The sequence below is a fragment of the Ovis aries genome, chromosome 2, assembly GCF_016772045.2.
Source record: "Ovis aries strain OAR_USU_Benz2616 breed Rambouillet chromosome 2, ARS-UI_Ramb_v3.0, whole genome shotgun sequence".
In the NCBI taxonomy this organism is placed as follows: domain Eukaryota; kingdom Metazoa; phylum Chordata; class Mammalia; order Artiodactyla; family Bovidae; genus Ovis; species Ovis aries.
The window spans coordinates 205,008,426-205,025,700 of NC_056055.1; the positions used below are offsets into that span (position 1 = coordinate 205,008,426).

The window sequence follows — 17,275 nt, forward strand, 5'->3', positions numbered from 1 at the left end:
TAACTATTCATTTATATGTCATCTACCCAGCACTATCAAAAAGTATTTCACAAAGGAAAAATTCCTCCATAAACGTTTTGCCTCAAAACTGCTTGTTTTAATGAATTTTGGGAAAAAAATAAACTAAAATGGGTTTGTATTTCCTGCCATCTTACACATAATTATTTAAAACTGTTTAGGCTTTTCTTGATTATCTTCCGCTCCCCACTTCTACTCTGTGAACTGAATTTAGGGTGGGGATGGCAGTTTAGTCTCCAAGTCGTGTCTGACTCTTGCGACCCCATGGACTGTAGCCTGCCAGGCTCCTCTGTCCATGGGATTCTCCATGCAAGGATACTAGAATGGGTTGCCTTTTCCTTCTCCAGGGAATCTTCCTGACCCAGGAATCGAACCTGGGTCTCCTTCATTGCAGGAAGATTCTTTACCAACTGAGCTATGAGGGAAATTGTACAGTAGTAATAGAGCAATTTCCTCAAAAGTTAGCAGAGGTATTCTGTTAACCTGTGCAAGAAATAGTTCTGTACTACTATTCTTTAAAACATATGTGGGTTTTTCCCCTTCTTTTCTTCCAGAAGTGTCTTTTTACTATTATCAAGGAACCTTCCTTGAGCCCCCCTTTCCCTCTAATTGTTCCTTCTATTTTTTCAAAGTAAGAAAGTTGAGTAAAATCGTATTAAAAAAATTATTTAAACTAAGCCACCTTAACTAAGAAATTTCTCTAATACTAAAGTATCAATATGACTCAGAAGATTAGTTATTTCCAGGTTTCTGAATAAGGGAACTCTGAGAACTAAGGTAGTTAAGTCCCACTGCACCAGATGTGTTACTGATACTTGCAGGGATTCAGTGACACTACCCAATAAATAAGGGAGTGGTGGGGCAGAAAGACAGAAATTACTAATTTTTCTCTCTACTATAGTACTTTGTTTTGGGCTTCCCAGGTGGAAACAGTGGTAAAGAACCCACCTGCCAAGACTTCGGTTTGATCCCTGGGTCAGGAAGATACCCTGCAGGAAGGCATGACAACCCACTCCAGTATTCTTGCCTGGAGAATCCCATTTACATTCTGGCGGGCTACAGTCCATGGGTACAAACAGTCGGACATGATTGAAGCGATTTAGCATGTATATAGTACTTTGTGACCCAAAAGCCATGGTCCAATTTTTATGGCAAATTATGGGCTAAAAAAGTATTTTTTACATTGTAATTCTTAAAATACCACTAATAAGAGAAAGTAGAAGAAATATTTCATTTACCTGTAGACCAAATCTTTAGCATCTTATCCCAGGAGCCACTGCAAAACTAAAAAAATGAAGGGAAAAACAGGATGAAATATAATCCATCATATTATTTGCCCTTTTCCCCCCTGCTATTTAACTTGAAACCTTTACTTTGCCATGAAATCCTTACGACTATGGCATCATCTTTCTGCTTGTCCTCCTAGTCTCTGGGAAGTTGTATCCTCAATCTCATGGCAGTTTAAAGAACTACCATTCTTACGGGGCCTGTACCCTGGTCACGGTTGCTTAGATCAGGGTGGGCCACTGACCGACGCTGTGCCAATAAGTCTCTTCCTCCTTCAGAGCCTGTTTTGGGAAAACTTGTGTTCTAGAGAGTTGAAGTTATTCATTTCCCAGAGACAGTACAGGGTGTAAAACCTGGGAATACTGAAGGCTAGGTTTTATTGCCACGTACGGAAACCGGTTTGAGGTGAGAAAATGAAGTCAATATGGGGAGACAAGAGAAGGAGGCGGTATGCCACATGCAAGCTTCTACTCCACTAGTTTGAAAACGATCATCACCCTGCTCATGATGTGATTCATCACTCCTTCCTTAGATTTTTTAAGCTAAAAAATTTCAGGATGAGTTTCTGTCTCTTATAGCCAAGAGACAGGGAACAGTTAATTCACTTAAAGTTCGACTCAACAACATGTAAACCTTCATTATGGCTCAGAATGAATACACATCAACCTTTGAATGCAGAAATGTCCTCTACTATGCTAACTGGCAAAGAACTATTGAAGAAACAGTCTTAAATCTAGAATACGTAATTGTGGTTTGAAGAATTTTCAGATGAAGAGTTTATAACCCCTCTTAAGTAAAAACTGTGTTGCCCTCACGGTTTGTTTTAACTTTTACCATTCTGTCATACAGAGTAGATCAGCAATAATTGTAAAACAACCTCGATTAACACCAACTTTAGTGTATGCCAAGCCTTAGGTGATCAGCTAGACATTTTCAACTGATGACAGCACTATGAGTAGTTGAAGGACTGAAAATGGAAGGTTACACAAAGAAATTACTTGTTTACTTGAGTTCTTAAAATTTCTGCAGTTTATATAAAATTCCAAACCAAAGATACCTAGAGTGAGGGAATGCCTCTTGATATGTCTAATCATATGAGTATTTACTTCTGGTTTGAAATCATATTCTTCAGCTGTTATAAAAGTAGGCCAATCATAGTGACTTTATGAAGAAAAGAACTTACTCGCACAAGAATCTCAAATTCTAACTCAACACAGTACTACTAACCCAATAGCTACTTACTTTGGTTCCTGTGCTGTCCACAGCTATGGAATCCACACTGCCAGCATGACCCCTGCAGCAGTGCAGAGCCTTCACCTTGTTCCTTTCCACGTTCCACTCCCATAAGAGAATAGTCTGATCCATAGAGGCACTCAGTAGTAGACAAGACAAATTGTCTTAAGAAAGGAGAACACAAGAAACAAATTAGTAGAAAAATTTTACAGTGTTCTAAAATAAAAAATTTTTTTACAGTGTTCTGAAACTAAAGAAATAAGTTTTTTTGTGGTTGTTGAGAAAGATGTTAAAAAGGTAAAAGACCTCATATAGCCACCTTTGGGAAAAAAGCTAGCTTATGGTAAAAAGGGAAGATTCCTCAAAAATACTATAGGGATTTCCTTGCTGGTCCAGTGTGTTAAAACCCTGCAGTTCCACTGCAGGGGGTGCAGGTTTGATCCTTGGTCAGAGACCTAAGATCCTGCATGCCATGTGGAGCAGGCCAAAAAAAAAAAAAAAAAACACTATAAAAAAGATATGCATTTAACACACTCACTATTAACTTGAAAATGTATATTACAAGACATAATTTTAGGATTCACTTCTACTGATTCACGGATTTTTAGAAAATATGTCTTTTCTTAAACACTGGGTATTTTAAAGTCCCCATAATAACTAAGGCATGAGACATTTCCTATCCTGCCCCAATTCTGCCCCAGCATTGAAAATGGCTTATTTCCAATTCCCTATCTAGGATTCCTCTCAGTGTAGGCAAAGAGTCCTAACCTTTTTTCACCCAGGCCACATCTTTTACAACATCTGTATGTCCCACAATTGTCATTATTGATTTTCCTTCCAAGGACCAGATCCGAGAAGTCTTATCATAAGAACCAGTCAAGATCCTATAAGGAGGAAAAAAAAAAAGTCCTATGAAATACAAAAAGCACCTTTTTCAAACCCTGAAATCAATTTTCTTTCTAAAGCAATGATAAAGCAAACCTTGCAAATTATATTTTCTAACCTTTAATATAAAGATTAAGACTTCAAAACACACTAGAATAAATGTTACATTTGGCTTTTCCCCTTCCTAAAAATAAAAATATAATCGACAAACTGTAAATATCATTTTTATTATTGTTGTAAAATACTACCACTCCCAGGGAAGCTAAGCAAATTGTTTGAAAAGCCTAATAGTCCTTTGTATTTAACCAGTGAAAACCATTAAATAGAAAACCAGTAGAACCATTTAAAGTAAAAAGTAAAACCAATAAAAACATAACTATGTAATAACTCTGGGGGGACATTTTCATTGAATGCAGACTCCTACTACGATCCATTATTGATGTGTTTTTCTACAAGTAAGGCCAGTAGGGTTTTGCTCTAAACCCAGTCACACCTTCTGATTCCAATCTGCTCTTTTCAGCCCTAAAATAGCATGACTTGCATCTTCAGGGTAGTAGGTTAGCAGATCTGTGGCTAGAATAGGTTTTTTTCCCCCTCTATGAAACAAGTTATATTCTTAGTCTTAAAAAGCAACATAATCAAATAAATGCCCTAAGAGACACAACATATTCGGAAGATGAGTGTCACTATGACATCTTGAGACAGAAAAGAAAACCTATTAATAGGTATATTTCTTCTTGACTATACTAAATTTAAAGGTCTTTGGCATGGTGACGAGATATATGTGTGTGTGTGTGTGTGTGTGTGTGTGTGTGTGTGTGTGTGTGTATATAAATATATACATATATAAAAATTACTTTCACAAAGAACAGGCAATCAAAGAAAAATATTCACATATTACATTTAAAACAAGAACATTCATCTGGCAATACCATTCCTCTGTCCCTTTGATTGCACTGATCCAGTCATCATGGAACATGCATTGTTCCGGCTGAGGGGCAGTGTACTTCTCCACGTACTCTAGTTCCACAACTTCTTCCTAGTCACAGAGAAAAAGCAGAAATCCATCAGGTGGTGCAGTTTTTAAATAGTACATTATGAAAATAAAGGAGCCCCAGTTTACCTCCTTCATATAATTCCTCTTCCAAATCCAAAAATTTTGGAGCCATATAGAAAGTAAAAACTTTATTTGACCTAACAGTATGCTAACAGTAATATTAACAAATATTAATGATCTTGGAAAACTTAAAGTGGAAAAAAAGAATATAAGAAACTATAAAATCATAAAGCATACAATTTAATGGATACAGAACTTCTCTTTAAGATGATGAAAAAATTCTGGGAATGGACAATGGTGATGGTTGCATAGCGTTGGGAATGTACTTAATGAATTGTACACTTAAAAATGGTTAAAAGATAAATTTTATGTATATGTTAATTACAGTTTCAAAAATTGTCACCTTAATTATAAAAGCAATTATAATTTATATTTTATTTTATAAAAGCAATAATAAGGTAAGTTTGACAATTAGAGGAAGAGGGCAATCACTAAAAATCACATAAACCCAACCCACAAGCTTATATATATGTACAATCATTTTATATACCTTTACTAGTAGTAAACATATTTGCTTAATATGTTTCTTGATAACTTCACAAACATGAAATTATCTTTCCATATTCATTTATCTGCGTTCTTTGAATAATTTTCTTCTCTTAGAAGAAAAGAGAAGATTTAAAAATTGAACGTGCAGAAACTGAGGTTCAAATTTTTAGGAAAAAATAATAATCAAAAGGCTCTTGGTTGCTGTAGATTCAGGTTGATTCTAAATGGAGTTTTCCTACATTATCTGGTAATACCTTCAGTAAAATAGAGCAGGTAAACATTTGAACTTACTGATGAGATGTTTTCCAGTTCCATGTGTTTGAACAAGGGCATTCGTAGAAACTGGCCCTTGATGAGGAAATCAAACTCCACATGTTTGTGGAACTCTACAGAAAATACGTAATAAAATTATCAGTATTAGGACCTGAAGTGGTATTGGCAGACATAAATGAGAGACCCCAAAACAAACAGGTACCTATTATCCCAGTGTGGCCTCCAAGTTTCCCTAGACTTTCCCCATGGTACAACAGGACCACATATTCCATATTATGTGATTTTAAAGAACAGAAATACTTTGCTCTGTTGGTATTAATATTTTTACTGTGGATAGTATCACCATTCTGAGTAAAGAAAACCTTTGTATTCTATGAAAAATCCCAAAATATCCAAAAGTAGAAATAACATAATGAATCTTCATTTGAATCTTTTGGCAACTCATGGACAATCACCTGTACTCCTCCTCCTCCTCTCCTGCTGGTTTATTTAAAACCGAAACTCAGAAATGATATAATTTCATGTGTAAATGCTTCAGTATGTATCTCTAAAATATAAAGACTTTTAAAAAGTCACAGTGTTAAAAATTAAAAATTATTTCTCTTAATATCATAAAGCCAGACAATATTCGCATTTCCTTGTTTTGTGTCTTTTTACAGTGAGTTTTTTTAGAATTGGCATCCAAAGCCCTCACATTATATCTGATTAATATCTTTAACAGTTCTCCATCCTTCTTTTCCTCTGCCTTTTATTTACTGAAGAAATTGGGTCTAATACTCACATACTGGCTTTGGTTGTTTAAATCTCCAAGGTATCCCTTAACATGTTTCTCTACCACCTACATACAACCTGTACATTAGGCAGACCTAAATGCCTGATTAGACTTTGGGTTTACTTTTGGCAAAATATTTACACACAGTATTTTTTCCTATTGTATCACATTAGGAAGCACCCGGGGGCTTCCCAGGTGGTGCAGGTAGTAAAGAACCTGCCTGCCAATGCAGGAGACATAAGAGACATGGGCTTGATCCCGGGGTTGGGAAGATCCCTTGGAGAAGGGCATGGCAACCTACTCCAGTATTCTTGTCTGGAGAATCCCATGGACAAAGGAATCTGGCAGTCCAAGTCCATAGGGTCACAAAGAGTCAGACACGACTGAAGCGTCTTTGCACACAAGCATGAAGCACGCTACTTCACTGTGACTCTTTTTACGATATTAAATTATCTCTGAGTTCAGAGGCTGTCAGTCTGTTCCCATCCATCACAATGTTCTTTGTTAGCCTTTTACCTAATAAATGGCTTTAGTCGCTACTGATAATCAGTTCTTAAATCCATCACTTCATCTGGAGTTACGAAATGCTAAAAATTCTTCATTCTATCTGATTTATTAGCTATACTCTTTTTTAAAGAATTCTCCGTCTCTCTGTCTTGTTACTTTTTAAAAATCTGCATCACAGAATTAACAGAACGAACTTATGCTTACTGGCGGGAAGGGATAGTTAGACTTTGGGATGGACGTGTATATACTGCTATGTTTAAAATGGATAACCAACAAAGAGATATTGTACAGCACATGGAACTCTACTCAATGTTACCTGGCAGTCTGGATGAAAGGGGAGTTTGTGGGAGAATGGATACATGTATATGTGCAGCTGAGTCTCTGTGGTTCCCCTAAAGCTATCATAACATTGTTAATTGGCTACACCCCACTACAGAATAAAGTTTTTTAAAAAAAATCTGAATCATTTGCATCTTCAACTCAAAAGCAATAACAGTTATTCGATTTATACAGAAAGATATATGAATGTTCTTCTACAATTTAGAAAACTATGCAAATATTTGCTTGAGTGCTCAGTTGTGTCCAACTTTTACTTGGGTAACAACAAAACCATGTACTCGTATTACAAAGCCTCTATTCCAAGAAAATAATTCTTATTCTAGTTTGAAAGTTTTTCAGCGAGCAGGATATATGACATCTTTGAAATGATGTCTGATGATTCTATTCATCAGAGTCTCTATATTATATCCATGATAAAAATGATAGGAAATGCTATACAAATATCTCTGTATCAAGAACTTTTACCCTAAAAATCTTTATTCCTAAATCTCAACCATCTTCTCTCCATATTGCCTTAAAAGCAGATTAAACTGATTTTTTCTGCTAAAAACTTATTTAAAACATTTTTCAAAGTTATCATGTAGGAGAGAAATTATATGTTATAATTTATAAATTTTAGCATTATAAAATGCATGCAGTATTATAGAATAATGTCCCCAAAGGGCTATAAATAACAATGTGATGTACTTTATTTAGTTAAGTCATTTTGCCCTCTCCTAACTTTTCATGGTATATACCTACCATTTTTGGCCTCCAACAATTTATTGATGATGTTACTAAGGTCAGCAATTTCAGAGGCTGCAGGTATGGAGAAGGGAACATCATCTACCGCATATCTACAAAAAGGAAATGATACATCAAGTCTACAAATATTTTAACAAATGTGCATTTATTCATTCAACAAACATTTACTGGGTATCTAATACATGCCAGACATTTTGCTACATGGGGTTAGCAAAAAATGAATTAACCTGTGGTCTCTGTACTTGAAAAGGGTTTATAAATAAACAAATACAAGGAAGCTGTGTAAGAACGATGTAATAAGTAATACATAAAATGAGAGAACAAGGAAGCAGTAGGGTATTTCAACCAGAGAAAAGGAGGATGAGAGAGCAGAGTCTGAAAGGATGTATAAAAAAAGAAAAACACTCTTACACTACACATAGAAAAGTAAGTTTTCCCTGGCTGATGCGGGGGAAGACAGAAAGAAAGGGTGCAAAAAAGCAGCATACACAAATAAAAAGCTAAGTCATTAAACTGCCCAACCAACCTATTCCAAAGTGTTATTTTACTCTAGACAGTGACCAAGGACAAGGCTAACAAGATGTGCATGGATTGGCTTGGATGCTGTATGCAGTACTTTTGACTTCTTTCCTTAGGCAATGAGGAACCACTGTCTAAATCAAATAACAAACATCATCAAAATTTTGTTTCATTAGATCTCTCTGGGGCAGCACTGTAGTGACTAGATTAGAGGCACCCACAACAGGAGGCAGATCAGAAACTCTTGTAAGAGAGAATGGGAGAAAATTCTTGCAAATCACATATCTGACAAAGAACATGCATCTGGAACATATAAAGAACATTTATAACTCAATAATAAAGACAACCCTATTTTTAAAATGGGCAAAGGATCAAAATAGATATTTCTCCAGAGAAAACATACAAATGACCAACAGGCACATGAAAAGTTGAGCACTGTTAGTCACCAAGAAATGCAAATCAAACCACAAGGAGTTATCACTTCATACCCACCAGGATGTTTACAATAAGAAAGACAAGATATTAAGTGTTTGTGAGTAAATGGAGAAACACTTATTCATTGCTGGCAGGAATGTAAAATGGTACGATTGCTTTGGAAAAATCTGGCAGTTCTTCAAAAAGTTAAACATGGAATTAAAACTTGACTCAGCAACTCCAGTCCTAAGTACATACCCAAGAAAAATAAACACATATGTTCACACAAAAACTTGTGCACAAATAGTTCACATTACCACTATTCTTAATAGCCCCAATAGGTGAAAACAACCTAGAAGTCCATCAACTGAACAATGAAAACAAAATGTGGTATAGCCACACAATGGAGTATTATCATCTGTAAAAAGGAATGAAGCACAACATGGACAAGGCTTGAAAAGCACCACACTAAGTGAAAGGAGCCAGTCACAAAGGACCACATATTATATCAATCCATTTATAGGAAATGTTAGAGACAAAAATTGAATAAGTGACTGCCCTGGGCTGGGGGTATTTGGAAATTTTTGGAAGGGTGGGGGGGAAACGGTAACAACAGCAAAAGAGTGATGAAAAATGTTCTAAAATTTTCTGTGGTGATGGTTGCACAATTCTACAAATATACTCAAAATTAGTGAATTGAACACTTCAAATGTGTAACATCTACTATACGTGAATTACAGGTTAATAGTTGTCACAAAAACCCAAACCAAAAACGTCTCCATAATGTCTAAATTACGGCTTTATTTGTGCAGAATGTAAAAGAGGTTTAGGTAGAACTTACAGGGCTCATCAAATCTATAAGAAATCTCTTTCTGCAGCAAAGGGAGTTGGGGGAAGAGGCTTCAAATCTTGTTAAAATGTAGATTCTAAATCAGTAGATCTGAGGTAAAGTCTGAGATTGTGCTTTTGCTAACCAGCTCCCAAGTGACGCTGGCCTTCAAACTATACTTTTTTGAGTAGTAAGGCTATGGATATATATTTACCATGTTGAAAAAAGTAAGGACTTATTTAGGTTCTCCAAAAGGTATCCAAACCTAGAAACTGGAAGTGTTGGTTTACTGTTTTGGTCAGTAAGATGGGAGGTGGCGGAGGGGGAGAGAAGCATAATTCACACACTTATACATGAACATACATGCATATGTAAATTATATGCATCAGTTCAGTTCAGTTGCTGAGTTGTGTCCGACTCTTTGTGACCCCGTGGACTGCAACACACCAGGCCTCCCTGTCAATCACTAATTCTCAGAGTTTACTCAAATTCATGTCCATTCCGTTGATGATGTCATCCAACCATCTCATCCTCTGTCGTCCCCTTCTCCTACTGCCTTCAATCTTTCTCAGCATCAGTCTTCAAATGAGTCAGCTCTTCGAATCAGGTGGCCAAACGATTGGAGTTTCAGCTTCAGCATCAGTCCTTCCAATGAATATTCAGGACTGATTTCCTTTAGGATGGACTGGTTGGATCTCCTTGCAGTCCAAGGGACTCTCAAGAGTCTTCTCCAACACCACAGTTCAAAAGCATCAATTCTTTGGTGCTCAGCTTTCTTTATAGTCCAACTCTCACATCCATACATGACTACCATATGGAAAAACCATAGGCTTGACTAGACGAACCTTTGTTGGCAAAGTAATGTCTCTGTTTTTTAATATGCTGTCTAGGTTGGTCATAACTTTTCTTCTGAGGAGTAAGTGTCTTTAAATTTCATGGCTGCAGTCACTATCTGCAGTGATCTTGGAGCCCCAAAAAATAGTCTGCCATTGTTTCCACTGTTTCCCCTTCTATTTGCCATGAAGTGATGGCAAATCTCAAAAAACTAAGAGCATGGCGTCCGGTCCTATCACTTCACGGCAAATTATATGCATATACATGAATAAATCTACTTTCCCCCTTCATTTTACTGATCAGAACATACTATATAAAAGGGAGAGGAAAGAAGTTTAATTTCTAGATTTTGTTAACTTTTGGGGAAATCTAAATATATAAACAAACACATATACACACATTTGGCATTTATCCATTTATCACAGCAATTTAAATAGAGTTGCAGTTGCTCTAGTATTTCTTAAAATTTTGTGTGAATCAACAATAATCTCCATAAACCTGTTAATTAGAAAAAATACAGCAGTCATGCTATTGCATCACCTATTCCTTTAGAACTATTTAGACTAAGTATATATACTCATCTGTATTGATAATACAATTCATATATGCTGTATGCAACAGTACAAGAGGTGTGAGTATGATTTACCAGGTCAATTCATAAAACTACAAACAAGGAATAAAACATGTAATCTTAATTGATGGGGAGTTTTTTAGTTTTTCAGTTCAGTTCAGTTTAGTTCAGTGGCTCAGTCCTGTCCGACTCTTTGCGACCCCATGAATGGCAGCACACCAAGCCTCCCTGTCCATCACCAACTCCCGGAGTTCACTCAGACTCGCATCCATCGAGTCACTGATGCCATCCAGCCATCTCATCCTCTGTCTTCCCTTCTCCTCCTGCCCCCAATCCCTCCCAGCATCAGCGTCTTTTCCAATGAGTCAACTCTTTGCATGAGGTGGCCAAAGTACTGGAGTTTCAGCTTTAGCATCATTCCTTCCAAAGAAATCCCAGGGCTGATCTCCTTCAGAATGGACTGGCTGGATCTCCTTGCAGTTTTAGTTTTTAGCTGACATTAACTTGTTAATACAGCTTATATTTATTATTTATCATCAGTACCAGAAAAACTAGACAAACATTTGTTGACTCAATCAATCCAATTAGCATAACGTAGTCTCTACCATCAGGAGACTTACAATATAGCTGAAGAGACTAGGCAAACAAAAAGAAAAATTAATAGTGTAATATATGCCACAAAGCAGAATACAATTACGCTTCAAACGATTGCTATGTATCTGGGGACCATTTGTAAAACTGGTAAAATGTTCATATACATATACGTATACACATACGGGTGTGTATATATGTATACACACACATATAACATGCATACGTATATGTGTAGATATATGTATATAAATACCCAAAATTATAACTGAATTGACCTCACACTCTTATCAAAAATCAGTTCTACCAACTCCCTATTGGGAGCTCCACCTTCTAGCGTGGTTTGGAAAAACATCATCTATCACCTACTTAAGAAAACGAAGTTCATGTTTTCAGACACCACCACTAGCCGCCAGACTCTAACGACATGGTCCGTCGTTCACTGCTCAGTTGCATAATGCACTTCATTCAGGAAGCAAACCTGAAACCCTTCAGGTCTCTCTACCCTTACAATTCAAATTATATACAGCCTGAGAAGCTAGGCAGGAACGATGGGAGAGAAGTCCTCGCAAGGTACCGCAGAAAACGCGCTGAAGCGACGAATCCAGTCAAAAAGGGAACAGGTAAATTGACGGCAAAGACAACCAGGCATGCACAAGGAAGAGGTCCTACGAAAGAATTCCGGGGGCCGGGGGCGGGGGAGGGGAGGGAGTGAGGAAGGGAGAGAGAGTACGCTCACTTACTTCTTGTTGTCAGTGAAGAAGCGTGTCTGGAGCTGAGCCATGGCGTACCTAGAGAAACGTATGAGTAACAATCAGACAATCGGCACTCTGGTCTTTCAGTACTACAAAAACGGGGATCTCAAAATGAGGCTGCACGTGTCAGAGAAAAGATGCAGTCGATCCCAGGGCTTCCGCTTTCTTTCCCCGGGCCTCAGCCAGAAGGCACCACGAGGCTGCCCTTCCTCAAGATCCAGCCCACAAACATCAACTACCTATTCCTAGAGTAGGAATCGTCGATTAGTTTTAAAGGCGTCGCGTCTCTTAAATTTTTTTTGTATTTAAAAAAATATATATATTTAAGCTTGCGATCGATTATGGAGATAGAAAGAGGCCCGTTTCAAACCGACTTCTCTCCGTTTGAAATGTTAACAGGCTATCCTTAGTCGCGATAATTCAGACACAGCTCTTAGATACTACGACTCCCAGAAAGCAGCGCTTCTCAGATGATATAGCCACTGGGAATTGTAGTCTTTTTTACCACGCTGCCCTCAGGCTATCTTCTTTGCATTAAACCTTCCCGACTCCAGGCAACGACCTATTATATTTCCTCGGCCTTCAGCTTTAATTTGCTATAGTCTTTCCGGGTTTAATTTCTCAAGCATACTCCCAATCAAGACTCAGTCTACCGAGATTTTTCTAGGGCTCCAGCTACTAGCCTCAGGCTTTAGATCCAGGTGAGAGGCGGGGATACGGGGAAAAAAAAAAAAAGAACCAATCAGGAAGGAAACACGCGACGGTGGCTGATCAGGATCTTTTCTAAAGCGGCTGCGCTGCGCGCTCCCGGTGGCCGCGGCTGCGCACTGTACTGGTCTCCATGGCGCGGCCTCGGAACCAAGACGAGGTTGAGTAGACTCGTTTTGAATTTTCTCCCCTCTGCTCCAACACTTTGTGGACTTCCCTTCTCGCCCTCTAGGGCGCTCTGCGGCGGCGGGACTGGGGAAGACGGAGGTTTGGTAGAGCTGTCTACGCCGGCGGGCGAGACGCTACCTCCCAACCCGCTCCCCCCCCCGCCCTTTCTTTCTGCTGCCTCCTCCTCCTGTCACCTCCTGACCCGCCGGGTCCCTGAGCAAGCGCCAGCCCCCGCCCCCGGGAGCCGCGGGCCTCAGTGGCGTCTTCCGGGCCCCGCCTCGGGCCGTGTTCGGGGCTCCACCTGAAGAGGCCTATTGCTCCCCTCCCCGCCCCCGCCCGGATGGGGGCCCCGGACCCGGGACAGGCAGGCTGGAGGAGATCCGAGTTAGGTGTGAGGAGGGCTGCCGAGCCTCAGTACGCACTGGCACGGAAGAGGAGGACAGGACCCCTGGGCGGGAGCGCCCACTGTGTGGTCCTTTGCGCGGCCCCGCTTTTCAGGGTTCTTTTTTCTCTTTATGACATCCTTTATACCTTCCTTAGGCTTCCCTGGTCGCTCAGAGGGTAAAGCGTCTGCCTACAATGCGGGAGACCCAGGTTCAATCCCTGGGTGGGGAAGATCCCCTGGAGAAGGAAATGGGAACCCACTCCAGTACGCTTGCCTGGAAAATTCCATGGACGGAGGAGCCTGGTAGGCTACAGTCCATGGGATCGCAGAGAGTCGGACACGACTGAGCGACTTTCACTTTTATACCTTCCTTATGGAAGGCGAAAGGCGTCCTCCCACACCTCCTCCCTGCGCTTTTTTTTTTTTTTCAACTTTTTTTGGTCTTGACATCCAGACGCCTATATCTTATTCTCAAACGGTCCAGAGAACTATTCTAATGGAATGTAGTTGTTTTTCTGAGGGAGGATGGATGGAGAGATACTATCCAGCTCTCACAGTCGCTTTTTAAGGCGTTCGCCAGAAAAGCTTCAAGAGGGAGGCTTAAAAAGACAGCATTTTAGAGTAAGGCACAACTGGATTGCAAGATTGTGGGCAAAGCGGGCCGTGTGCAAGTGTAGACAACTGAAGCGTTCCTCTATTACGTTGCTTAAAGATGTACTACAAAAGACATATGGTGTTTAAGTCAACCATAGACTATGAGAAGGAATTTGAGCAATTATAAGCGAAAAATAATCAGTTAACAGAGCGCAGTGATAATGAAACTAGGAGTATTTTCAGTTTACTCACCTTCCTAGAGTGCAGGCTGTGGAACCTGAAGGCCTGGGTTTAATCCTGCCTCAGCTTATTTATGAACCTCTCTGTGCCACATCTTGGTCAGCAGTGAGATTAAGTGCCTCATAGTAGATGTCAACTATTCCATGGTTGTCCTTTATGTATTAGTTTAACTAGGAGCTCTGCGGATGTGAACAAATTAAGAAAGACTAGCCTCATGGTTAGAGGAATAAGAAGAGAAAACCTCTGTGCTAATGGGTCTAGAAAAGGACTGGGCTTGCAGATAGAAGCGGTGGCCATGTAACCACGTGATTCATTGTAATTGTGAGGGTTTGTATGCATTATCTAGACCACCTGAAACTTGAAACTCTCAATTGAAGTCTTGCAACGTAATACATAGTTTTGAATTTGGTGGAAGTAAAAAGAAATTTGACAACTTCAAACATCATTTGCCTTTAATCATAAGTGATTCTTTAGTTACAGTAGTAAAATTGTCTGAATTTAAAATCAGAACCTGAAATAAATCTTATAGGTTCTTCAGATAATTTTTAGTTGATAATATATTATTTGTTAAAATGCAGCTTTAAATGTGTAATCAGGTTAATTCATTTTTAGCTATCGATTTGAAATTTATCAAAATAAAATACTATTGTGATACTCAATACAGGTTCATCCTAATTCAAATGAAAAATTTTTCTATGATCAGTAAGATACAGAACCTAAATATGTGCTTAATAAGATAAAACTTCAACTTGCAAAGTAGAATGTTGAATTCACTAAAATACACTTTTCATTTGACTGAGACCTTTAGTTAAGGGATACAGTATTATATCGCTTATATGGATATGTAAGGAGATATATATATATATATATATATATATTATTTTTAGTTATGATAACACTTCTAGTTAAGGTGTTTCAAGATACCTGAACACCTAGTATGAGGGCTTTGGTTTTATTTCATCAGTGGCTTATGTGTCATATTTGGTGTTTCCTTTATATAATACCTAGAGTAGTTAGTATTTTTACTTTTGAATGTTTTTCTTAACTGTATTAGAACATTTACTTCAAGCTTTTGGTTCTAATGATTTCCTACATGATTTGTTTATTAAGGTCCTTATGGAGACTTTGTTTGGATAACTACAGTTGGAAAATGTTTCTCTTTATTAAACTTTTGTCTGTCTGTAATGGCATGGTGTGGTATGATATTAATACAAAGACGGCGTGGGTATTGGAGTCCTATTGATTTTGGTGATTTTTTTCCATCTTAGTTTTGAATGTGAACTGTAATGTTATGTGATCTTAAGTTACTTGACATCTTTGGTTTTCTTATCTATAAATAGAGATAATAAGGTCTATCTCAGAATCATTGTAAAGATTAAATGAAATAATTTGTAAATCCCTCAAAGAGCAAAGAGATAAAAAGAAGTATGTACAGGGTAAGTAATAAGTAGAAACCAAGGTTACAGGGAAGTTTCTAGAGAGGGCTGCTGCTGCTGCTAAGTCACTTCAGTCATGTCCGACTCTTTGCGACCCCATATACGGTAGCCCACCAGGCTCCCCCATCCCTGGGACTCTCCAGGCAAGAACACTGGAGTGGCTTGTCATTTCCTTCTCCAGTGCATGAAGGTGAAGTCACTCAGTCGTGCCCGACTCTTTGTGACCACAAGGACTGCAGCCTACCAGGCTCCTCTGTCCATGAGATTTTCCAGGCAAGAGTACTGGAGTGGATTGCCATTTGCTTCTCCAATAGAGAGGGCAAACCTTAAATAAAAGTAACACTGTAAATAGTGACCTTAAGTTTTTTTCACTGAAAAATGAAAAGTTGAAATGTATTGCTTATTGTTTATATATATTTGAGTACATTCACCATTTTGATGTTGCTCTAACACACTGTAACTTTCAAAGTCCATCTGTTAAAAAATACTTCGTAAAATATTTGTGAACTAGGAGTCTTGATGTAATTTTTGACACCACTGATTCATAGCAATTTTGTATACATCATAGAAGGAACATTGTGTTGTTTTACCTACCCTAAAAGGTGAGGGAAATTGTATTTTCTAAAGTACTTTTGAGCAGTATTTTTTTAATGTAGTTTAATAAAGATCAGACACTGATTTTAAACATAAGATTTTAATATCTTTTAAATCTTGGGACATTGATCAGGGTACCTAGAATTAAGAGAAACTCTAAACTGAAGTGGCTTCATCTTTCAATTAATCTGTTTTGGGATTTACTCTTAGATTATTGGCTTTTAACAGATAAATTTTACCACACAAAAGCTTCTAGCAAAAACAACAAAACAATCAAATATTAAGACAATTTTTTAGAACTTAAGAGTGAGAATTACCTTTAATGTTTTGAACAAATAAATTTGCTGTTAAACAAAATCAAAACAGAGGTAGCCCTATTACAATCCACGGAGATTTGAGTAACTACAGCGTGAATGGCGTCTTCCCCTCTACCATATAGTCAATACATGTGTATAAATAATAAAAAGCCCCTTTTTCCTATGAATTTAAAACATTCTGATTTAACAATTTCTTCCTATTTGCTTTCGGTATAAGATAAAATCCACTTTTTAAAATGCGACATGAAATATTCTATAAAGCAGTTTGCCAGCAAAATTTAATGGCCTTAGTGTGGGTTCTGAACGCCAATTATTTTTAACCTTCTAGATTATAGATTTAATGCTTTCTTTTTTCTTTCTGTTCTCTTTATCCCATTCCATACTACTTAGGAAACAAGCTTATCAATTTAATCCCAAGATTTTATAGGAGGTGCTGTATGAGAAGGGGGGCCTTTATTCTCAAGCTTCTGTGGCTCCGAATTAGTAAATATGTCCAATCACTAAGTATTTCCCTTGTGGAGAAAAATGCAATTTACTGTGAACATCTTTGTTTCTGTAGTAGTTACAGAATGTGAGAGTTTGAAACAAGGCATTAGTCTGAATGCCCAGCACAGAGAGGTAATTGCAGTCTTCCATAAAGGTACTTCCAGGCTTTG

The 17,275-nt window shown here is 38.1% G+C and overlaps 2 protein-coding genes across 31 annotated transcripts in view; one reads left to right on the forward strand and one right to left on the reverse strand.

Annotated features, from left to right (window-relative positions):
• WDR12 (WD repeat domain 12) overlaps positions 1 to 12,885 on the reverse strand; it is a 31,016-nt gene extending 18,131 nt beyond the window's left edge. Inside the window, exons 1-8 of one of the 4 annotated variants that reach the window (XM_060410275.1) lie at positions 12,831 to 12,885; positions 12,166 to 12,213; positions 7,662 to 7,756; positions 5,321 to 5,415; positions 4,356 to 4,462; positions 3,307 to 3,422; positions 2,548 to 2,702; positions 1,257 to 1,302 (exon numbers count right to left, since the gene is read on the reverse strand). In XM_060410275.1, the coding sequence (XP_060266258.1) occupies positions 1,257 to 1,302; positions 2,548 to 2,702; positions 3,307 to 3,422; positions 4,356 to 4,462; positions 5,321 to 5,415; positions 7,662 to 7,756; positions 12,166 to 12,206 (655 nt within the window). In that variant the 5' untranslated portion in view covers positions 12,207 to 12,213; positions 12,831 to 12,885. Of the gene's footprint in view, positions 1 to 1,256; positions 1,303 to 2,547; positions 2,703 to 3,306; positions 3,423 to 4,355; positions 4,463 to 5,320; positions 5,416 to 7,661; positions 7,757 to 12,165; positions 12,358 to 12,416; positions 12,606 to 12,682 lie in introns of those variants that run through there. The other 3 variants (XM_060410274.1, XM_060410273.1, XR_009599404.1) reach the window with 3 other exon arrangements.
• Positions 12,886 to 12,986: 101 nt separating this feature from the next.
• CARF (calcium responsive transcription factor) overlaps positions 12,987 to 17,275 on the forward strand; it is an 86,570-nt gene continuing 82,281 nt past the window's right edge. For 23 of the 27 annotated variants that reach the window (XR_009599388.1, XR_009599389.1, XR_009599391.1 and 20 more), the window contains exon 1: positions 12,987 to 13,045. The gene's annotated coding sequence lies outside the window, so the exon portion shown is untranslated. Of the gene's footprint in view, positions 13,443 to 17,275 lie in introns of all 27 variants that reach the window. The other 4 variants (XR_009599397.1, XM_060410267.1, XM_042244970.2 and 1 more) reach the window with 1 other exon arrangement.